At 29.6% G+C, this 25945-nt stretch overlaps 1 protein-coding gene across 1 annotated transcript in view; it reads left to right on the forward strand.

Annotated features, from left to right (window-relative positions):
• The first annotated feature begins 267 nt into the window (after nucleotides 1-267).
• LOC121113887 (uncharacterized) overlaps nucleotides 268-25945 on the forward strand; it is a 174711-nt gene continuing 149033 nt past the window's right edge. Inside the window, exon 1 of the mRNA XM_071894163.1 lies at nucleotides 268-745. Coding sequence (XP_071750264.1) covers nucleotides 664-745 — 82 coding nt within the window. The 5' untranslated portion in view covers nucleotides 268-663. The remainder of the gene's footprint in view (nucleotides 746-25945) is intronic.

Below are 25945 nucleotides of genomic sequence, written 5' to 3' on the forward strand. Positions count from 1 at the left end.
GATATTCTAGATCATTTACAAATAAACGATAAAAAAGCTGTTAAATCACAAACTATAAAATTAAAAATGGATATTCTTGTTTGGTTTTTAGAGTGAAGAAGGAAAGAGGGAAATATAAATAAATATTTAAATATAAAAAGGAATAGTGGTGAAAAGAAGGAAGGAGAAGGGAGAAACCGTCGAGGACGACTCTCACGACTTTTCTTTTTTTTATTCCTCCCCCCTTGTTATAAAATACACTCAAACAGTTTGATATTGAAATAGAAATCGAGTGGTTGACGTGTGCTCTCTCTCTCTCTCCTACTTTTCTCCTTTATTATACTCTCTTTCTCTCTTCTTAAATCCATATAATATAATACCAGTCGCTTCTTTTTAACAATATTATATATATATATATATAATAATTATTGAAAAGGGATTGATTAACAAAAGAAAATTATTGTTAAATAATACATAACGAATGAGTTGTTTGTTTCGTGTGCCATAGAGGCATGGGTGGTATATTTTTGAACCAGTGTTCTTTTTTGATTAGTGTGTCTCTTCTTCTTATTTTTTAGAGGAAAATATTAAACAATCATATATTGTCCTTGTCTTTAAATGTGTTTCTTTTAAAGTGTGAACTAACGTGGATTGAAGGGATTTTAAATAAGACAGAAACACACTATGAGTGTGCAAATCTTTTTTCTCATCACGATTTGTGTACTCATCGGAGCCCCTTGTGGTGAAGCTAATAGCAACAATAAAGGTAAAAATTATATTACAACCCTTGTTTTTTCATTGGATTTGTAAAGACTTTAGTTTAACTTTGAACTAAATTTAATTCCAAATGCATTGAGTCTCTCCAAACAAGTAGCTCGAGGAATAGATTAAAATTGAATGATTTATTGAGAGCTTTTTAATAAAATAATAACATATCTATAAATGTATTTTCAAATACACAGAAAATCTTGTTTACATTTGTGAAATTTGATCTTTCAACATTTTAACATTTTTTTATCCTTTATTTTTTTTCGTACATAAAGTAGCTTTAGTTATCATAAAAATGTTAATGTATATTTACATAAATGGTTTTTATAGGAAGATAGGAAGAATCTTGTAAAGGTGTTTTTTATGCTGTAGAATATTCTTTAAAACAAAAAATATAAGATTATTAGATCTCTATTGAGCTCTTAATATGATTTGAAGGGCTCTTCTTGTCAATTACATACATACATCATATATCAGGATGATTTGATTGTAGGGATTCAGATTATTACCCTGGTAGAGACTCGTACAAGACGTCTAAAATGTGTCGTCAAAAGTCTTTTGTTAAAATGAATTTTAGACCAGAATGCAAGTCACTAAGTGGTAAGACTTAAGACTTCACTTGGACTCAAAAGTACTGTTAATTTTTTCACTGGATAAACAAATACTCATAAAAGTATCTTTTGGTTTCTGATATGAAGTAAATTGAAAAGAAAATGAACCTTTTCAATTTTTACAAAAAATTTTTGATAAATAATTCGCTTCATATGGAATGACTTCTTTTAAGCATGCAATGTAGTTTTATTTATTCACCGCTATTATATTTGTACAAAGCAATTACATAAATAAATATGCATTAGATTTTAAAGTTTTTGCTTCAAATAAGAACTTTCAAAAAATTCTATCAAATAGGCCAGATGAAAAATAAAAACACAAAATAGTCTATTTCATACAAACAGTGTATTCCAGTGGGGGAAGTTAAGTGTCATTGATTAAAAAAGAAAAGAAAAAAGAAGTGCATCAATAATAATAATAATAAAAACATAATTGATAAAAAACATCCATAATTGTTACTATATAAAAATTATTGGAATAAAAGTAAATACTACCAATCAGGAGTCCGGGTTAGAAATTCTAAAACTTCTGAGGATTGACTTCAGTAGCTTCTTTTGTTGGAGTGATACCGATGGATTAAATTTTCACTTTTTTTTGCCGCCAGGATCTAGGACGTTCCATCAGTATTGGAGATTTTCAAATGAAAGGGTGATATATGTAGCAGCGGATCCCACAAAAATTGCTTATATTTCCTACTTATTTTAATAGATCTAGAAGATACTTATAAAGAATATGTACATTCATCATTATTTAAGTTTTCTTGCCATTCAAAGTAATATCGATTTAAGTTATGCATATTTTTTTTTTGGAAATCATCTTGCATCCTCCCTTGTGTCACGTGTCCCCCACATTGGGAACCACTGGTCTACAACATCAAGAAGTCTATTATAGCCACATGTAGGGACTGCAATATATGTATTTTATATTAATATCAATAAGGGGATTTTATGATGTTTATAATCTGTTCATCTTTTCTTTTTTGTGTATTTCTTGTTATTGTATTTTAAGAGTCAGTAATAAATTAGCACTCAGCATGTACACAACTGAGTTTTCTACGGACACTACAATGGTGACCCAAACTAAACGAATTATGCCGTTGCATAATATTCTTCAATACTGTAAGTGAGTGAAATTAATCACGTGTCAGTGAAAATTCTATCTTTTACCTCCTTACAGCCGACAGGATACTTCCTTCGTATTGATGCTCAAATTGAGTTGACAAAAATAAGTCAGGAAAAGGACGAAGGTTAACTATCTTTTGAGTGCAATTCTGGAGGACTTTTTGTAAAAAGTACCGGATTATTCTTTAAACAAGTGCTTGAAGTCAGAACAGCCTTACTCGGACTTAAAAGTAATTTTAACGAGGCTTTGTGTTGGTTCAAGGCAAACACTTACCAACAAGATTGTGAACCCCATTTCAAACAGGGACAATATCTCTGTTTGTGAAAAGGAATCCCAAGTATGGGACCTAATTAATGAAATCTCCAAGGACGGGACGGATTTTTAAATTAATTGTGTCAGATATAAAGTTTGGGGTATTGGGCTATGATTTTCTCAAGCACCATAATTTTTTGTTAGATGTTTATAATAATAAATTTATTGAAAAGGTCTACCATGTAAATAGTATTTCAATTGAAACAGATTGTGCTTCATCTAAAGAGATCGTTTTTAAGTAGACTGCTTTAAAAAACAATTCATGTTTTTGGTGATTGTTTACACGGTCTATACCATTCTATCGAAGCCTCTGGGATGTCCGTTTTCTCTAGACCTCGGAAGTTTACACCTGAAAAAGAGAAAATAATAAAAGAGGAAATAGATAACTTGTTAAAAAAAAGGAATTCTGGAGTCTTCAAACTCTTGCTGGATTTCCCCCATTCATTTGGTAAAGAATCAAAATGGTGAATGGCGCCTCGTTGGCGATTACAGATTACTTAATAATATCACCAAACCTGACAAGTATCCAATGCCATCTATAATGATATTCAAGGAAAAAATTGGTAGGGCAATCTTCTTCAGTAAATTAGATTTGCTGAAAACTTATCATCAAGTACCCATGCTCGAACAGGACAAAGAAAAAACTACTATAGTAACACCTTGTGGTGTTTTCTAGTATGCTAGGATGCCCTTTGGGCTTAAAAATGCCACAAGTTCTTTTCAGATAATGATAGATAAGGTTTTAGGCAAAATTCAAGGATGCTTTGCTCACGGAAATGATATCCTCTTATATTCGCAGACAGAAATAGAACATCACAATCTGATTGAAACTGTTCTGAAGGCTTTGAAAATAATGGACTTAGCTATAACTTACAAAAAAGTCAATTTTGCAAGAATGATATTGAACTTCTGGGATTCACAATCTCAAATAGGGGAAACGACCCAATGATTTTAAGTTATCTTCTTTTAAACAGTTTGACAAACCAATGAATTTTAAAAGAATGAAATAGTTGATTGGGATAGCAAATTATTACAGAAGATTCATCTCCAATCTTGGAAAACTATCTCGTCCCTTTTACCATGCAATTAAAAATAAGAAAAAATCTTTGCCAATATCTTGGAATACAGGTTTGGGGAAGGCTTACTTAGATTTTAAAAGTGGCAGGGACAAGGTTACCAATCTTGATAACTATGTCCTAAATGAAGAATTAAGACTTAGTGTGAATGCTTCCGACTATGGAATTGATGCAGTGCTCGAACGCAAGATATTGGAAACAGGTAGTGGTTGTGTTGATGTTCTGACAAATATATTGTTGGATTTAAGAATCACCCCTTAATCTTGCCAAAATTATTCCCCAGCAAGATTGGTTTTTGGAGATGATATTCGAACGTCTGGTTCTCTACTACATCATGAGAAGAGCCATCCGAAACAAATAAATACCTACCATAACATCAGCAATACAAAGAAAGATATATCCGATTCTGCTTACAAAAAATTAATGAACACTACTCATGTATATATTTTGAAGCATCCAATTAAGTCTTCCTTGGAACCTTTCATTAGTGGACTATATAAAGTCATTCAGAGGTTTAGAAAAAGTTTTTGTTATTGAGCGGAATAGTAAAACCAAATTTATTTCAACATATAACCTTAAGCCAAAAACTGGTTGAAGGGGAAGTGTGTAGTGACTATAATATTTGTATTTTTATTAATATCAATATGGGGATTTTTTGGTGCTTAAAATCTGTTCTTGTTTTCTTTTTTGTGTATCTCTTGTTATTTTATATTAAGAGTTAATAATAAATTAGGACTCAGCATGCATACAAGTGAGTTTCTTTTGAGGTGTCTAAGGACACTACACCCATACACCCAAGAAAAACCAAAAATTGTACAGCAACGATATGGCTGACTTTTGTCCTGCCTCCAGCCTTTACATCAACATCCTGGACATGTATGGGGTTTCATAGACAATAATATCAGTCATATCACTTTTTCATATTCGGATGAGCTACGAGCTCAAATCATGACAGTGTTGTACGCCATGGGCACAACCTTCATTTTGACCAGCTGTAAATCTGTTGACCGGGGCACCGTGGCTGTAATTGCTTGTGAAGGAATACATATTGAATAAAGACAATTGCAAAATATAGTGTTTAAACATAAAAAACTATCTTTTGAGTTGTCTCTTCTTGATAACATTAAAATTACGTTTCTCGTAATATAGTCATCCTTCCACTCGGTCCATTTAGATCAAAACACTTTGAATTTTAAACTTAAGCAATATATGTATCATATATCTCTTTACAATATAGTTTCAACAAAATTAATATTATATATAGATATGTGTCTGAGTCAAAAAAGATTTCAAAAGAACTTAAAAAAAACACATTCAAAAAAGTTTTGCAAGAATGGCCTCTTTACCCTCACAAAGCTATTTCCATCCACTTTTATTGATAGGTTTCAGTCAGGTGTGAAGTCCTGAGATTCCTTACATCGGCCCTCATGGACTTGAGGGAATTGCAGAGGCTGTTTTCTTTAACTCCTCTGGATTCAGTTTGCCCTTTTTGACAGATCCCTTCTTGCTTTTCAAAGTTTCAGACTTACTGGCAGCGTAGATGATGATCCTGGAGACGTCCAACTGCTTGGAGTGTACAAATGGAAATTTTTATATCATGTGAAGTTTAATATTGTCGACTTGTACGTAAGCTAGAAAGCTCAAATCTGTTAATTTTTGTAATTGATTGTTTATGCTTTAATATATCGAATTATGAATTAATTGAAATAACTCAACCAGTTCTAATTATGGAATTAGTAAGTGCTCAGATTTCAATGGAGCACCTGGTATTTCAAGTTTTGGATCCCTATTCTGTATTTTAGATTAAGAATTCACAGATTTAAAATATAAATTTTAAGATTAAATTTGGTCATCAATGTCGATGCTGTAAGTTTTATATATACTCGACTGTAAAGTGGAGTAGATAATGGTCAACCTATTGAATTTGGTTGTCCATTCTGTATTTTTTTAAATAAAGTCATTTTTTTTTCAAACCCTTCATTCATATTTTTGTAAAGTTCACATCTTAACAATCAAGTTTTCCGAGTGATCTCCTATTTTTTCTGCGTCTGATACTTTATAAAAAGACTTGAAACAGGGAATGGCATTATATGTATGCCCACTTTTTTAAGATATTAAATTTAATTAATAGAGACAATACGTCAACATACTCAAAATAATAATATAGATAGTTATGTATTTGTTGAAATTAAATAATTAATAAATTGATCAATGTGTCCTCTTCCTTCAAGGGGTTTCTCATAAAATAGATAAAACATTATTTATTCAAGAATTTATTTAATTAATATTATCTTGTCAGAGTTAATTTAAAAACAAATAAACATATATATAAATGTACTTTTATTTCAAAGTGAAATATCTGAATGTATTTCAATTAATAAAAACATATATATATACATAGTATATAAGCGTTATATTCAAAATCTTTTTGTTTTCATTTTTAATTTTTCAAAAACTTATGCATATTTCTTATGAAAAGAGCCACTTTTGAAATAAGAATTAAAACCTATTTAAAAGTAAAAAAAAAGTATAATAAATTTAAAACGAACAAAAAGTCATGTAATCATAACTCCTTCATTGATTTGAAAATTCTTCTCATCAATGTAACACAATTTTTGTGATATCATGTGAAAACTTTAACGAACTACATATTGTACAAACACCGCTATCCAACAACAAAAATGATTCAAAAACAATATATGCTCAGTTAAATAAAGTTTGATCTCCTGATTCCAAATGTTTTTAGAATCGATCTAAAATAATAAATAGATTTCTTAAGTTTAATCTTGGATCTGTGTTGATAGCTGGAGGAGTGCTATAGAAATTTTAACTTCACTTTTCTTTAAGTTATCAATGTGGAGGCATCTAAGCATCAACAAAAGGAATTTTTTATATTTAATACCAAAATTTCTGGATAACGGGTCTTACTTATCAAGATAAGAAAGTGGAAGGATCCACCTCGATATCGACTTTTAAAGAGACGTAACTAACCTTATAATTTGCATCATAATAGAAGGAATCACAATTTTGGGGGCTCAAAGTTGATATTTTTAGTAAATAAAATCTACAAATATCCAATAAATCCAAAGAAAACTCCATCAAATGGCTTTAAAAATTAAAAAGACTTTAACATCTTCATTGAATACTACTTGATGCAAATCATAGATAGTGCATTTAAATTTATTATTATAATTATAAATGATAAAACATAGTTCTTTAAGTTATTAGCGTGTTATAGAAATTTTAGACCTAATTAGTTTTTCAAAAAAATTTAAAATTAGCCTTTAAAATATATTCAGATAATATAACCAAGCGCTCACAAAAGCTTTGAACCTTAATAATAGAAAATAAATGTATAACTTTTTTTTGAGGGTCACAAGGCTTGCAGAGAAAAAATAACGTCACATTTATAATCAAGGGATCAAACTTGAATAAATAGAGACGTGATCTTCTTGTACTTTAAAAAAGTGTGATTTTCTTGGATACAGTAATTACAGACCTTTAATTGAATTTTTCAGTCCAAGCAAGATTCTTACACATTGGCTATAATCTTGTTAAAAAATCGTGGTTCATGCAATTTTCAAATGAGTTTTTCATTACTATGATGCTTTATCTGAAACTTTATACAAATAAGGATAGTCTGATTTATACCAGAAAAATAATTCTGGTTTTTGTTTCTTCTTCTGGAAAATCAAACTATTTATGATTTGTTTATTTTTTTCCCTTGTATATTTATATTTAATTAATTTAATAAGTTTATGTGCATCTATTTTAGATTTTAAATAATATTTTGTAGAATGGTTAATAGTTTCTTTAAAAATGGGGAGATTGGGAAAGAGTTAGTTGCTTATTTTTTTTAAATTCGAGAACTTTTCTTTATTTTATATACTAATTATTTTTAATAACTATAGGGGGGAGGGAACTAGGGTACTGTTCTTTGCCCTAACTCTAATAAGAGATGTAGCAAAAAAATCCTTATTTTTCAATAAATGGCTTTAGTCATGTGTATTTCTCAGTATATAAGTGCAATCGGTACATGCTAGATAGCGTTAGAAAGATTAGATTTCCTACACTTTTTAAACAGTTGTCTGATTGTTTGACTCTGTATTTGTTGAATGTGCGTCAAAGACGGACATTCAACAAAAAGAAAATAAGCCGTATTTTACAGTTTTTCTTTGATAATGATGAAAATGCAATCCACCCGGATAAAAATATAAATAATGATTATGGTTTAAATACTATAATATCCAATTATGTACCATTTTGGTTTCGTGCCGTTCTTTTTTATGTCAATGATGCATATCACTCAGGAGGGACATTTAAAAAAATGTGAATAAAATAACAGAAATGGTGGAATCCAATCATGATCTCAGACCAATTTTGAGTTTCAAGGAAATAAACTTTATTTATAAAAAAGTCAAATATATATTTATGTATAATATATATTTTTTTGATCCTCTACCTAATATAAATATAAACATAATTTATTTGATTCTACTAACATTACAGAATCGTATCCAAATTTTAAACTTTTTTGCTCAATAATTATTCATTTTTAAATGGGCTTTCAAAGATTTGTAGCAACTTAAAGGTGTTTATAATCAGTAATGCTTGTCGGTACATTAATTAGCTCACCCCTTTTTTCGGAGTTGGCTAACTGAAAAGTGTATTTTTTTTTTTGAGATATCATAATTATTATGTAATTCCTAAAGAGGGATCTTCCTTTTCTACTAAATATAATTTCATACACAACAGGGTTGAACGGATTTGTGTATGGTCATAACAGATGAAAATTAAACTTGAAGATTTTTGCAGAGTTATAATTTTTCGACTCAAAGTAGAGTTGAGGATCAACATTGAAGTTTTTTTTGACTATTTCCTTGTTTCTCCCTCTTTTTCATTGCTATCTGCAATTGTCTCTCCTCAAAAAAACTTTATTCAAATGGTTAGGATTGCTATGTTGATTTGTGATTGATTTTTTTAACATGCACACGATTAGCATCACGTGATGTTATGTGTTTATGGGGCCTTTATAAAAAAGGTCTTTAAAAAATTTAAAGAAGAAATAAATTAAAATGATATATTATGCTAGCCAATCCTGGTTACAGCCTTGGCCCCTTATAAAGTATACAGTCTAAAAATTCAACCCGTTCCATTTACAATAAAACAATGCTCCATCGTATGTGATTGTCTAGAAATAGGGGAAAAATAAAAAGAGTCAACTTTTGACCATCTATTCGAGTTATTTATATGTGTGTAATAAAATTTCGAGATAAGTAGGTACGTTAATATTAGGATTTGAATAGGTTAGAGATATTTGTTTTCAGCTGTATCTATAATTCAGAATTTGTAGGCATGACAAAATAAATTCTAGGAATAAAATATTTCATTTATATATCGATCTATCTAACTAACATGAAAGAAAAAAAGGCCCCCTCCTGCCAAATAAACATAAAAACCAACAAAAAAGGAATTCTAATTAAAAATTAATGTTGTTTAATGAACTGATATCACAATTTACTTTCATAATATTATACACATAAATTAAATGACCGTTTGTTCGTTATTTGCTCAACATAAATATATATCAAATTGTACATTTAGGTAATTGTAATGTTTGAAACTTTGATGTTCACTCACTCCTCCAGATAATCTTCTGTATATAATTATGTACAGGGTGAGTCAAACTAACTTCCTTTTTTCAAAGGTCAATAAAATAAGCTGTGTCATTCAGAAAGGTTTTATTTTTTTTATATAATGAAAATAAAACTTTAAAGTTTTGTTTTAATTAGTTGTAAAGATCAAACAAGTTAAATGTGATATATATATTGGTCTTCAAATCTGTCAGGCTTCTTGGGCGGTTGAAATAAATTTTGGATTTCAAGTAACCCCAGAAATAAAAATCACAGGGAGTTAAGTCCGGTGAACAGGCTGGCCACCCCTTCTTGAAATCAGGTGCCCTGGAAAGAGTTCTCGCAAAACATTAATTGAAGCCCTTGAAGTGTGCGGCGTTGCTCCGTCCTGCTGAAACCAAATATCCTCTAAGTCTAATTCTTCAATTTATGGGACAAATGAAATCAAATAACATCTGAATATAACGTTCTGAATTTATTGTAACTGTGACCTCATTCTTTTCAAAAAACCAGGGGCCAATAACTCCAGCCGAGGATATTTCACACTAAACAGTTTCCTTTGGTGAATGCAACGGCCTTTGATGTAATTCTTACGGATTGGTATCATACCAGTAGCGCATGTTTTGTCTATTGACACTTCCTGACGCATTGAAATGACAGAAATTAAAGGACTGCATTCGCAAGAAAACTGTACGCCTACCCCTTTGAAATGAGACCAGGCTCACTCCTCCACTTCAACTACACACCAAGTGCCACAAATGATAAAAAAGGCAGTTAATTTGACTCGCCCTGTATTTAGGAGCGTGTTTTTTAACAGCCTTTTGATTGATTACAATAAATATCTTTGAAATAAATAAATGCATAATTTAGAATAAGTTGGATGTGAAAAAAACATTTATTTGACCTTATTCCATGCTTAGCATTATGTTTATGCCGAATTGAAATTAAATTGTTGATTTAATAATACATAATTTTGGGTTCACTTCACATTGGTTGACGCATAGTTCAAACAAAACCCTACAGACTGAATTAATATTAATCTTTTATAGATGACTTTAAGCTTATAAAACATGACAATACATTGGATGTAATCATAAACGCAATTTTAATAAAAAATAGAGAAACTCCCTATATAATTGTTTACTTCTTAAATACTTACTGAACAATAATTCATAGAGATATGTGGTTACTAAATATGAACTATCAACTTATTATTCTTTAATTGTGAGAACAATTTTGGTTTGTTCAAGGCCAATTTGCTACGCTTCCAAAGTTTCATACGAATAGTTTGTTGAAAGAATTTAATTATTATATTAAGGTTGGGATAATTATTAATGAGGTAAAGTGTGACAATAATCCGATTTAAGCTAAGTATGCCCGTTCTATTTGATTACTTCTTGGCCAGGAGAATCCAACTTGATAATACCCATCTCGTATAAGCCCTTGCCCCTATTGGGAACAATGTCAATGTGTTATCACATGTCTCTATTTCAGCCAAATTTGTACCTTCAAGTGCAATGACCATAGACAGGAACATGTGGTAGTCACTTGGTACAAGGTCTGGTGTTGATGATGTTTTTTTTGTCTTAAATTCACCAATACTGGTCGCTTCTTTTTGATCGCCATCTTAAAACCAACGAATTGATCAAAATAAAGGACATAATTGTGCATTCTGACATGGATCGATTTTGTTTTGATTCAGCAGTGATTCGCAGATGGAAATTCTGTCCACGAGATTTTTTAGCGTAAGCTTGTGTGGCACGCAAACATCGAGTTTCTTTTTGTGTCCAGCGTTCTACAAATGGTAAGAAACGATTTTATGATCGATGTTCAGCTCTTGGAGGTGCTAAAAAGGTGGGAAATACAAAAACTTACTTTTACCCCTATCTATTATATTTGTAGCAGACTAAAAATGTAATCCACATTCAATTTTGAGAAAAGTCATTGTAGAATGCTTTGTGTGTTGACGGGACTCATATATTAGATTTTCTAAAAGTGTTTCTCATCCAGTATATCACTTGTCTATTTAAGAACTCATTAATTTAAAATCTCTAAAGATGGATTCGCTGATGTGCTTATGCATGGATTTAGATATTATATTCTCTTCCATTATGTTAGTATTATTTACCTTATACAGTATCTATGAAATAAAGTTTCATAATAAATACAAAAAAGGAAAAGATTTCCATTCCCCATACATTTAGTGAACTTAGCTTAACACTTATCCCTTGACTTGAATAATAACTAAAATCCCTTTTAATATTTTCATTCTTTTCTTCACACTTATAGCTTTACATATTCACCAGGGGCGTTGTTATATTTCATCATTTGTAGGGAAAGGGGGGGGGGATAGTTTAGCTCCAAAAAATATTAATAATGTAATAAAATTAATAGAATAAATTGGTTTTAATATAGACAGTGTACAATAGACTTGTTCAAATTTTAGCTTTTTTTCAAAACTTTAAATATTTGACTTTTTCCCGTTTTCCATGATCTATAAAACAAAATATAACAGTCATTTGGATTTTGGAGCACGTCTATACCTGCTGCATGGGCCTTGCAAATTTATTGTTGGTGGCTCTAAAAAAGGGCAAGAAAATCCAAGAAACTGTGCTTCAATTTGTTTAAATGTGTTATTAACCCTTTATTTGTGCCCATGAGTGAGTAAAATTTTACCCCAGATATTAAAAAATGTTTTTTTTTTATATTTAAAAAAAAAAAAAAAAAGAAGAATGATGAAAACTCTTTCTTTATGCAGATATTTTTCTCATACGAATTATAAATCCAATGTTTAATATGATTTGCTGCATTTTATGAGTGTCTTTTCTCATTTTGCATAAGTACGTGCATACAAGGGCATACCTATATATATATAATGTATGTAAATCTATACATATTCTCTCATATCCACATCTCCTGTCTTAAACACTTCAAGAATAAATTTTGGTATGAACTAGGGATGGAGCGATTAATCGGCAACAAATAGGTATTTGATAAAATGCTGCTAATACAATTTTAAAAGAAAAAAAAATTCGTTCAGATTTCACAACCACAACAAAACTTTGATTTTAAAAAATGCTGAAGATTTACGACTTTATTGATAAATACTCATATAGGTATTGAGGGGGGGGCAAAACTTGAAGTAGTATACTAAATTACGAAAAATACCATTTTAATGGAATCAAGAGAAAGCAATTCAGTACAAATTTTGAAATGGTTAAATACTATATTTTACATTCAATATGTCCTCCTTCACAAACTATAAATCCTAGAAACGGTGGCGAACAGATTGGCAGATCTTGACGAAACAGGCCGTGTCCGGTGTACGACGCGGTCATGATGGGTGCTCAAATGAATCCAAATTTGGATGAGACATGTGGCCAACAGTTTACTCTAAGACACCCTAAACTACAAAGCATAAGGGGTCGAGGTCAGGGCGGGAGGAAGAAAATTATTGTTTTATTTTAAATTGGTTAAAATCGACAATCTTTTAGTATTCAGATAGTATTTGAGAATTTTTTTATTCAAAGTACCTGAAAGTCTAAAATTAGATTTGTATTCTTTCAAAAACCAGCAAATTTAGTTTTATCAATTTTTTCAGTTTTAATAGACAATGTATTAAGCTGCAACTAATATCTAAAAAAAGTAGTGATAATCATGATTTTAATTATGAAATTTGGAAAGCAATTACAATTTATTTTCCTTCAAATTTCAGTGGTTATGATCGAATTGGATCCCTCATCATCTTACATAAAACTTTAATGTAAAACATTGATTTTATAACATACTGAATCATAAATTGCATTCTTAATTATATTTTTGTCAAAATGTCACTTGCAAACTTCAAATATCTCAAAACTTAGGAAATCAAATGTTTTCATCTATCATAAGTGGAAAAACCAATTAAAACTTATTTGTTCAAACTATCTTTTTTTTTGTCTTTGTACTGAAGTAATAATCAATTTGGTTAATAGCCATTATGTTCGTGCTCTTTTTCATATGCTTTTGAATGTTAGTTGAATTTTTATATATTCAAGAACTCTGTTTCACCGTCCTTAAAGATTTGAATAATGCTTATTTTGAGGATTTTTTATAGTTTTTTTTTCAAAATAGTTGTAAACCAGCAGCATGATAGTGAATGACCAACTAAAACTCGAATTAAAGTTTAAAGTTATACTTAAGAATAATATTTTATAATAACTTTATCATTTTCTTGTTGCTGTTATATTCCTAATTGATGTCTTCCATGTCTTTTTATTTCAAAGACATTTTCGTGTCCAAATATATAAACTAATATGACTGTTTTATGGCATTGATAAAACTTTCCTCATTACTTTTCTCAGAGAATTGTCAGTAACTTTAAAAAAAAAAAAATTACGATTGGGTGGTCCAATTTCTAAGCAGCTGGTCAGATTAATACTAAGAACAACCTTGTTTCCTTCAGGGTTCCCTTCGTTCCTAACCAGTAATCCGTATTTATTTAAAATAAAAAAATAATTATATTTTTATTTGCTATATTTTTTTATATTCTAGCCCTTTTTAAAGTAAGATAAAGGCCAAAACTTATTAGTTGTCTATGGTTATATTTTCTAATTGATTAAATTTGAAAAAAAGGAAAAAAAATGGAAAGGCTTAGTTCAATGAACGACGCACTCGAGATAAATTTTTCGCTTAAATTCAATGTGCTTAGGTTAGCACCCCGATCGTTCTTTTGAGAAGGAAATATACATTACGTGTATGACCTTCAAAGAAGATTCGTAGGTCAGATAGAGTAACTTTAATACTATAATGTTTACTTATACTTAAACAGTTCCACAACATCAGACCAATTAAAGGAGCATAAAAAAATCAGCTGATTAAGTCACCGTGCTTTTCCATGAAAAGAGCACAAAAGTAGCGGAATAGATAGCTTGGAAACCCTTTATGTATACTCGTCAAGATCATGGGTTTAAAGTAATGTTATTTGTTGATTGTGTTTTTATGTGAGAGAAACAAAAAATATCATCTGTTTTATATCGATTTAAATATCTATAACTTAATCTATGAAAAATTCAACTGATAAATTTGATTCTCTTTTTTTCTATCCCAATTACAAACATACATATACATATGTATGTACTGATGTGATTATATCTATAGAAAAACAGTAACTAAAAAATCATGTACAATTTCTGGAATCTGTCAAGAGTTGACAAATCTTTCAAATAAACTATTTTAACCCTCCTTTAGTTAACATAATTTTTTACGTTGTTAGTAAACTGGTGTTAAACCTTAAAATAATACGAGAGGTTCATTCCATGTTATACAATTCAAACAAACTCGAAACTACGCTATTTAAATTATATTATTTCATTCATTTTAAGCTCTTAAATATCAATTAAGCTACTAAAAATACAAGCTTGAGATCACCACAAGGAAAAAAATACAATATTTATTTTTATTGATCTTAAAAAGATTCATTTGGACTATTAACAAAATATAATTTCTTATAATTTCATTTTTAATAAATCTTTTAGAAAAAAATTAATTATTAAAAATTTTAGATATCAAAAATGTACTAATTCATTTTGATAAGTTAGATAATTATAATAATGCTGATATGATATTAGTTACAACACATTTACAAGGCATTAATATCAATTTGGTGATTGCATGCCCCGGCAATTTCGTTATGATGTAGCTGTCTGATGGTGCCTCTTGTATTTCTGGCAGAAACGTCGTTTTATTAACAAACTTTAATGAATTTTTGTTAAGATGACAACTGCTCCAGATATAAAGAAGGTTTAATTGAGAGAGGAGAAGTGGCGTTGCCCTGTGGCGAGGATTTTTGTCCACATCAACATTGAGGTCTCAAATGTGACTGACATACCAATCAAGACAATGTAAAATACTTGTAAATCTCTTTTGGAGACTGATGATCCCAGATCTGTCATAAACCTCAAAAAAAATCGATCAAGAAAGCCCAGACAAGCGAATTCATTCAAAAAGAAAAGACCATGATAAATAATGACACATTCAAAAAAATTCCTGATAGTTGGGAACCAGAAAAGTAACCTAGAGAGCCTGTGGCTTTGAGGACATGAGATGAAATAGCTACATGCCGCATATTGTTAAGGTTTTCGGTGATAAAATCAAGGACCAGACACTACTAAAGGCTACAAAACTGCTCAACAGATTGAAGCATCCGAGGGAGAGAGAGGAATGCTTCATGAGCGTCATGAAAAGGAATTTTCCAGGACCTGTCAATGTTCTTTGGCAGGTCTCAAATGAAAGTGAGGTCATTCCTCCTTTCATCTTCAAAGCTGGTCTGAGGCTCAACACGGACATCTATCTGCAGGTATATTTCGGGCCCAGATCCAGGCAGTGATTGATATATAAAATAAGTTTTGTTTCCACATTTATATGCTATGTACAACTCAAACTAACTTTGAAGTCAATCCGCCGAGGAATTTGGCCTTAGTAACAATTAATCTAAATAAGATAGTAAATCCATATTGACCAAACCTGTATGAAAAACTGTAAAATTTACACATGATTTAAAGAAATATATTTTTAGAAGATAAAAAAGATGTTTTTTGTACTTAAGGATTTTTTGAGGAGCATGATACATTTTTTAAACAGATTTGAAGTATTGTTTATAAATAAATGGTAAAAAAACTGGTTGACCAACAAAGGTTTAAACAGGCAGAAAATGAGAGCAGTGTTAAGCACCACTTCCTTTTTTTAAAGCCCAAAAGGCATACATATATTTTTAAGTCTGACAAGAATACAAACATTACTAATTTAATATAATACAATCCTTATAAATATTGGCACAAGGTAAAAAAAAAAGTAATAACATAAAAAACGACACTGAAAATCACGAAAATATGTAAAAAGCGTCGAGTATTTTCTTGATTACGCCTTCCAAATTTGTTGGAACGGGTTTCTTGTTTCATCTGCAAGAATAAATTATCCTCTGCATTTTACTATTGATGTCCCCCAATTTAAAAGCCCTGAGAAGATTTCGATCATTGGCCACTACCCAATCAGTTTTTGACGTAGATACTTGTAGATTTTCTTGTATTTTACTTTATACATTTGTACTAAAGGTCTTACCGTATCACACTTGTAGAGAATGTGAACAGATGTTTCTATTTTCTCGCTACAGAATATGCAGTTGATACTCTCATCCTCATTATTCGTATAAACTGATGAGTTTGCGATTCTGTAGATGAGCCATTTTTGCTTAGATGAAGTAAAAGGGTTTTTAAACATTGAATTTGTATCACTGTCAAAACTCAGGAGACTTAGTTTGTCCAACCGTTTGGATACCAGTTTTTTCCTCTCAGGTTTCTCCACGACCTAGTATTTCTGTTTTTATTCTTCTATTTTTAATTTACTGCAGAGCTATGAATAAAGAAAATTGGTGGTCCAAGGGTATCACTTTCCTTCTTTCTCTCAATTTAAAATTCAATAAATATACCCTGAAGCAATACACTAAAATATTTCCAATATTATAAGCGTCTGTAAGAAGGAGGAAGAGTCCATCATTTTTTTTTCTTAAGATGCGTTTAAATATATCAGAGGAAAGACTCTTTATATGTATCCTGTCAATTTGTCAATATATATTATCTGTACATTTATATATATCACTAAATCGTTCAAGCCACAACCTTCTATTTGCCACTCAATTGGTTTTTTGGTCTTCACTGCTTGCATAAAATATATATGCAAAATATAATATGATTATTCTGGTAAAAAGCTTTATTATTGGATTTATTTGTATATTTGGCCTTTTTCTATTTTTTATTTATTTGCATTTTCGGTTTTTCTTTTGCATTTTAATGGAGTATGGTTGACATGACAAGTTATTACTACTAAATTATAAATATTCCTTAAAAGAAATTTTATTTTTTTATAACCCTCGTTTCTCGCTCAAGGAAGACCTTTTTAGAGTTTATTTTAAGTCTATATGAGAGCATTCACATAATTATACATTATGATTATTGATATATAATTATTAATTAATTAAACTATTTTATGAGTCCATTCTTTCATTTCAATCTAAAAAGGCTACATTTTAAACCAAAGCAAAATTCAAATATTATAAGTTTATAGCCAGAAAGATAAATAATATAAAAGGAAAACTTTAAATTTAGTTTTAAAGACAAAAATATATTTTAAAAAACTTTATTAAATTCACATATATGTATAACTGATTAAAATAAGATAAATACTAGGTCAATTATTATTACTTATCCATTTTAATACATAAAGTGTTTTGTCAACAGTGGTAAAGGATTACGCCACAAAAACCTATTCTCTTGCCTTTTTTAGAACCCTTGCAAACGCTGATTGGGAATTTTTCATCTTCCTGGCCATGTCAGTAATTGAAAAATCCGACTTCAGACGGTTGGCAGACATGGAGATTGTTTTCAAAATGAAATGTTTTAATAATTCAAAAATTGCCTACCCTTTTTTAAATAGTATTAACTTTTAAATGAATGTTTCTTTTCATTTTTTATTAAAAATATACCAAGGCTATAAATAAAATATACCATTATTACCATAAAATATACCATTTTTTACCACATAATCAAAAACTTCTATGTATAATTTACAGAAATAAGAAATTTCTTGGGTTATTTTGAGAAATGTTAAAAACTTATAATTTGCCAATAAGAACGTATAGCAATAATTATTGGCAAAAAATAGTAAAAAAATAATTTTAAAGTTGTAAAAATTGTATTTCTTTGATTTTATACGAAGTTTTCATTTGAATTTAGAACAGCACTTTCATTTTTAAGATAATTATAACATAGTTGGAAAGGATTTCAGTTAGTCTGCACTGTCCAAGGGGTTAAGATCCGACGAGCGAGGATGCCACATTTTTATGCCCAAATACTTCAAAAAGTATGGATTTGCACTTTTTTCTTGAGTCTTCCTTGCATGCGTTTCTGACCCATCAAATACCTTGATAGCCTTAGCAACATCGTAGGCAGTTGATTGGGACATCTATGTAAACTAAAAAATATCCTAGGGCGTACAACTGGGACAAAGGAATGCAATAAGAGCCTCACAGCGTTCGTATTCGTTTAGTTACAGTTTTGTTAGCACTAATAAGTATAATGTGACAAACATAGATCCCAGAGTTGCCAAAATATTGAGGTCAAAACTTATTTCGTATTTGAAATCCCTAACCTGTATATTTCAAAAATATATCTTTAAAAATGAAAATATAAGAAATAGAGCCTTTAGAAATACAAAAGTACTGTTCAAGTATTTAAAAATTTCACCAAAATGTAACTTTTTCTTTGATTTATTCAATAATACCATGAAACTAACTATATATAGCTTTTGCTTAAATATATGAAAATTGAAGTACCCTGTAACTGCTTCTTTATTTGTACATATAAGAGACAAGTGATATTACCTAAATGTACAAATTACGTATATTGTTTCTATATTTTCTTCTAGGAAACTATTTAGAATATATTTCTTTGACAAATTTTTTTTTATAAAGGTTAGTGTTGTTATCAAAAAATTTCAATAATAAATTTTGAAACTTAAAGTCCACCAAGGACCACATTTAAACTTAATTATGTAAATCGTCGATTATCAATAACAGCTGAATTCTTATAGTTGTAAAAAAATATAACATTTTACGAGCGTGATACTTTTGGTAGTTGCAACTTGATCAATTTATTTTCCAAACCTGTTATAATTATTATTTTATCCTGAAAGAGACAACAGTTAAGTATTAAGTAGTCATAAGGGCATGAAAGACAAAGAGTATAACTGAGGAGTTATTTATGTAAGTGATTGTTGGACTTGGAGTAGTTTTGAAAATCAACATCTGTGTAAGTACTATAGTGCTGAGTACTTTTCCCTTAAACTATTTTTCCTACAGAAAATTTTGTTTGAAAATATAAATAAATGCGGCTTATACGTGGTGATTGTTTAATTTTGATTAAAAAGGATGTTTCCTGTTCACTTTTTAATCAAATATGAAACGATGCTGCCCCAAAATTTCAATACATATATACTATCGAAATCTATTTATGTAATGATTTCAAACCAGAAACAAAATTACAAATAAAATTTATATAAACAGAAAAATTAATACTTCTTCATAGCTTATTATTACGATTGATAGATTATTTAGATTAGAAATGAAAAATGGATAAACGAAAAAACATACTATTCATTTATTAATATATAAAGGTAAAATATCCTTAAGGCTCAACGGCTTTAAGGTAAAAGTCTATAGACAAAACAGTTCAAAGCCAAATAACCGGCACTAATTTCGGCCAAACTATTGCAAGATAAATAATCTTGACTCTACTGGATACGGAGTGAGATTTAGATTGGCCCAGATGTTTGACATGTATGTTATAACTTTTGTATGTTCTTATATGAAAATAATTTAAATCATTTGGCTAGACTCAAAAAAATGGTTGTATGCAAAATTCATAAAAAAGTCATCTAACTATTTTTTAAATCAATTCTTTTTATTCCATTCTTTCATTTTGAAAATAACAAATGATATAAAGTCATGGAATATATTTAAACGGTAAACAGAAAGCAATAAATTCATGCACTTGTCTTTTTGCAAAAGACTATCAATATGTAAAAATTCAGCATATTGTGCAACTCTCACTTGGTTTATGGGTCTTAATCTCATTTCCCCCGGCTTTCTATCTACATAAATATTTTTACAGATCATTAAGCTTAAAAACATATAAAGAAACACAATCAAAGGACCACGGATATGTGGATGGGGAGACCTCCCTCCCACCACCATTCATTTTCTTTTTCATTTTATCCCGATTTTGATGCAACCAAATTAATTGCTCTCTCAAATATACATAAATGGTTTTTTTTTGCATTTGCATATTTAAAATTGACTTTTATGGGAGAAAAAAACTATAAGTATCAAAGATAAATCATTTTTTAATATATCATTATTTATTTGTAAATGTATTTATGCTAAATTTAACTACAGTTTCATGAATAGATTATTGTTAGACCATTTCGGGTCGGGTTATTATTATTTTTTCTCTGCACAAATATATTTTAGAAATAGAGAAAATAATTTTTGTAATATGTAACGAAAAAGGAGCATGATCTTAGATAACACAGAGAAAGCACCAAATAATATTAAGGATATTTTGAATTACTAAGAAGAAGGTGCAGAAAATAAAGTCAAGTGGTACATATTTGATTTGATTTTAATTTCTCAAGAGTGAAATTTAAACAAATTCTTTTGTAGACATATATTTAACAAAACCATTGGTAAATTGAGATCGGCACAACTCATCTCTAATAATTTTCTCAATACGAGGCCTAAATCCCTTGTAGACCTTCACAATGTAGTCAGACGCAAGCTTGGTCCACTCCTTTGAGATGGGAGCCTCTAAAGACTAGACACTCATTTGAAAAGAAGCACACCCACCTTAATCAAGCCTTAATTACAGTCTATATACGACTTTGAAAGCATGAGAATGTCTTTTCCATTTGATCGCTTGGCAAATACTGGAATTCCTTCTTGGTCCGACTGATATGTTTTTCTTTGGTACTTTTATCGTTAACTTCAGAATTACTTACATCTTAGCAACTAACTAATAAATATAGTTCATAAATTTGTGAAAATCATTATAGTTTTATGCCTATAGAGATACTATATAAATTATATTTAAAATAAAAATCCAAAATTAAAATTAAAAATCTCCATAAATCAATATATTATATCAAATAAAAATTCGGTACAAAGGCGTCCACAAAAATATATTTTTGATAAAAAAAATTTGCAACAAAAATCAAGATTCAACTGAATTTAAGAAGTTACAATAGGGTTAAAGATGTCCAGTTTAAGCCCTTAAAATTCCATTTTCTAACTTGAAACGGGTTCGACTCCGCCAAAATTAGTCTCAAAGGACTCAAACTTAGTTATAGTCAATTTATTTACTGTTCCCACTAGATATTATCTTTGTAGATGGGTATTTTTAGCGTTAACGGGACTACCTAATAATAGGATATGAAAATATACACATTTTACAGCATATCCACAATATATTTAATAAAACATATGAGTTTATTTATTTGTGTACAATGCACATACATACACAATTATGAATATATATTTAAAAAAGGATGTTTGCAAAACTACTCTATTTTTATTAAAGCCCCCGATAAAGCAACCATGAAATGAATTAGTACTTAATTTGTTTATAAAATAAGATAAAAAAATCTACAATCCATGAAGTTGATGTAAGCATTTAACAAAGTCGATAGAATGATTAATTCTATGCAAATTAATATGCCTAATTGACTTACTAATGATATTAACACAAACATACTATCTAATATATAAAATTTATAATTACTTGGACACAAAGTAATTGATTCAAAAGTGGAGTACAAATAAATAACGTTTTACATTATTTCTACATCAAAACTAAGTTGGTTTACTTAATTTAGGTTGCCAAACATAGGGGGATCCATAGCTTTGACTAAATAACAAAAAAACGTAGCCTTTATGGTATCAAAAAGAGACAACTCAAAACTAATTTTTGATATATTCAAATACTATATTTAAAAGTGTATTGAATTCATTATTTCCTTCTTCACTTGGGACAAAGTGTTTCAACTACTATGTCAATGTTGTTATTTGCATATAGTAACCAATAATACAAAGTATGAAGGCTGATTCATTTTGAAATATTTTATTTTTTTATAAACCATTTCCTTACACACACTGTACTTACTATTTAAGAACACAAATAATTACTTCTTACACGAATTGAAACCATCACTTACGGATTATTATACGCTTGAATTTACTTTTGTATAATAAAGTACTTCAAAATATGTTTTCTCATAAGATTGATAAGCTAATACACCATTGACGTGTTGACACTTAATTTCAAGTGTTGTTTATATTTAAAGTATTGTAAATCCTTCATCAAAAACTGATAAAAAAAACAATGTTGTTTATAACTTTAAACACAAGTTAGAAAACAACAATCTATTATCTCATTTTTACTCTGAAATTATCCATAAACAATTTTATTTTAATAAAATAAAGAATTTAAGAATGTATCCAAATATTTGACGATGAAAATAAAATTACTAAATATTAAAAGAAACACTACGATTCTTAATTATTTATTTTACTAGTTAAAACTTAAAGATATCGTATGTACATATACCCAAGGACTACTACAGCAAAGACCTGGAAACAAAATATCAATTTATATATTGTTCCTTCAATATTATTATAAGAAGGTAAGTAAGCAATATTTTTCAATTCTCACTGAAAGTTTACAAGCATTACGAATGATACGTCGTTGGGAACCTCAAATACCGAGTGGTCAATTAAAATCTAAACAGTTTAAGTCTTAAACTTCAACAAAACATGATTTATTATTTAAGAATATAATTTAAACAAAATTAATTCTTAAAACGGATGATTGTCTGAGCTCTCTTAATAATTAATGTAGCTGCCCTTAGCGTCAATGATGGCTTCCAGGCGACAGAAGAAGGCCTTGCACCAACTGTGGATGTTATCCTCTGTTATGGTGTCCCATTGCTGTCTGGCAATGGCTTTCACGGTCTCACTTTTTTGATGACGGACACAACATGCTTTCCCCTCGACATGTAAACATTAGTTTTAGTCGAGAAGGTTGGAATCAGGACTGTAGAGGGACAAAAAATAGTCACAAAGAGTTTTGCAACGAAAGAGATGGGTTTCTTTCAATAATGGGGTCAAAAGTGCCTTCTTAAACCTCACAAGGATCTTTCAACCCACTTTTTTGATAGCTCTCTGGAAGTCTGGTATCAAACCTCGAGATATCTTGGATTAGAGGAAATTGACAGAGGCTTTTTTCTTTAACACTTCAAATTCCATTTTGGCTTTTTTGACAAAGCCTTTCTTCTTCTTCAACTTTTGGACTTACTGAAGGCGTATAAAGTAGTATTTGAGACGTCTAACTGCTTGGAGTGTGCGAAGGTAAATTCTTCGATCACGTTCAAGTGGCATTTTCTCAACTTGTACATAAGTTAGAGAGCTAAAGTTCGTTTTTTATTAACTAATTGTTTTTGCTTTAATATGCCAAAATATGAATTAATTTCAATCACCCAACTTTCATTAAGTATTGAATTAACATGTGTTCCAATTTCAATAGACCATACGATACTTGAATATAACAATAGAGAATCATTCAAAAACCTAAATATAGCGTTAATAAATAAAGAAACTAAATAAAAAAACACATTTAAATAACTACTTGTTTTACTTTTTTTAGTATTATATTTAATCAAACAAGAACTCAATGATGCCCCTATAATGAGAGAGTTACTTATTGATTCTGCTTTGTTTGGCCTCCCATTTTCTTGTTGCTTAACTCTTCTGTAATATCATTGATTTGTTTGTAATTGTTTCAATTTTATTACGCCAATGAAGTAAAAGTCCTACGGTCGACAGCTGACTCAATTATGTCTTTAATACTTCTCTCTGTTAGTCCTTTGTATACATAACAGGTATTTTTCATTTCACAGAAAATTGAGGTTTAACAGAATCTGTGGAAATAATTTTTGTACTTTTGGGATATTCGAGATAGCAAAAGAAAGTATAAAGTTCAGGGAAGCTAATAGAATTTACTCAAGAACAGTTTACATATCATTAATCTGACTAACGTATTATAGGTCAGTTTTTTTGGATTGATTGCTACCACATATAAAACTTGGATTACGTATATGATATCACTATAATTATTTTACTGTATCTATGGGGTAAAAAAAGAGCTAGGAACGTTTAGAATTGTTGATACAGTAAAACTCCATAATTCAAAAGATTTTGGTGTTTCGTTGGGCATCATTTATTATTAATGCATATATTTAATCATTTCCAAAGCGTAAATTGTCAAAAAATAAACCCAAATGATTTGTTATATATTTTGTGTTAAATGACTAATTTAATGATTTATATATAATTAAATATAGCTATTATATTGTAAAATACTTAAATGCATAACTTTTCGTTAGTGTAGAACCCTCAGAGATCCCAAGAAAAGGGGATACAAAAGAGACACCCTAATACATACACACTACAGAAATATATTTTTTTGTCAGATTTTAGTTCCATTACGGTTGTTAATTTCAAAACTCTTTTTATAAAATATGGAAAAAAATTAAATGTTAGTTCATAACACTACGAGCAGGGCCGGATATAAGGGGAACCATTCTCGAGGCCTGGTCTTGATTCTACACCATGCTGGATATAATTTGCAAATACGTACATATCAGAAAGCGAAATATTTTTATAAATAGCCCATAAAAATAGAAGAAGGATTGACTGTTTTTTAAATGTCTTTTAAAATAGAACGAAATATCGACATAATTTATTCAAAATGCCACAAAAAAGGTCCTTCAAAAACACTACAACATTAGAAATCCTAAGCATTTTTTAGTTTGCAAGTTTTGTTGTTATTTGCAACCTGTAAAAAGTTTTTTTTTTCTTAAGATGTTATCATTATACTTTCATTTTTGAGGAAAAAACTTCTAAGTATTGAATTACTATGGATTGTACGGGATTAATCTTTAATGATGAAAATTTATTATTTGAGCTTGTCAAAAAAAAAAAGCAAAGAAGGAAAATCAATATAGTTACCTTGACAATTAGAAGAATATTTTTGGAGGAGAGAAGCTTAGCTCTTATAACGTTTCATTAGATCAGCTAGAATCAAGTGCAACAAGGGTAGAGGGGGAGCAAAAAATTAACAAGGACATTGGCAAGAATTAGTGTGATGTAGATCTATACAAATATATATATATATACATAGATAGATATATATGATGTGATTATACTCTGAGTCCAACAATGACTTACTTTTAGAACCTCCAGTTTACTCTCCCCTTTTTTTATGAGTAAACACAAATGTTGAATTAGTTAAATGTACTGGGAAAAAAAATCTGAGGAAACACGATTGACAACACTTTTTATCTGATATATTAATAAAGCAGAGTTTACCTCTACATCAACTCTTAATAACTACAAGCAATATAAAGTACTACCTTTAGAGTGTTTATATAGTCAATCTTGAGGATCAGGGGTCCTCTTGAAATCTCTTTCTTTGTTTTTCCTTCGTGTACATACATTGAGCAAGTGAAAGAATCGATAAATAGATTTCTTTGAGTTTGTATTTATTTGCAGAATTTACATTAAGAAAATAACATCCATAATATCAAATATCAACAAACAAACAAATTTATAAATTGTTGCAAACATAGAGTCGTAAATATATTAAATGACCTACTTAGATAAAGCGTTAGAGAATATATCAGCCATATGTATGTATATAGTATTTTGAGTTAAAGAGAATTGTTTCTGTGAATGGCTCTGGATTGATTAATATTAGTAACAATATCTCCGAAGATCTTTCTGCATTGTTTTTTAGCTGA

This window comes from Lepeophtheirus salmonis, chromosome 2, assembly GCF_016086655.4.
Source record: "Lepeophtheirus salmonis chromosome 2, UVic_Lsal_1.4, whole genome shotgun sequence".
NCBI classification, from domain to species: domain Eukaryota; kingdom Metazoa; phylum Arthropoda; class Copepoda; order Siphonostomatoida; family Caligidae; genus Lepeophtheirus; species Lepeophtheirus salmonis.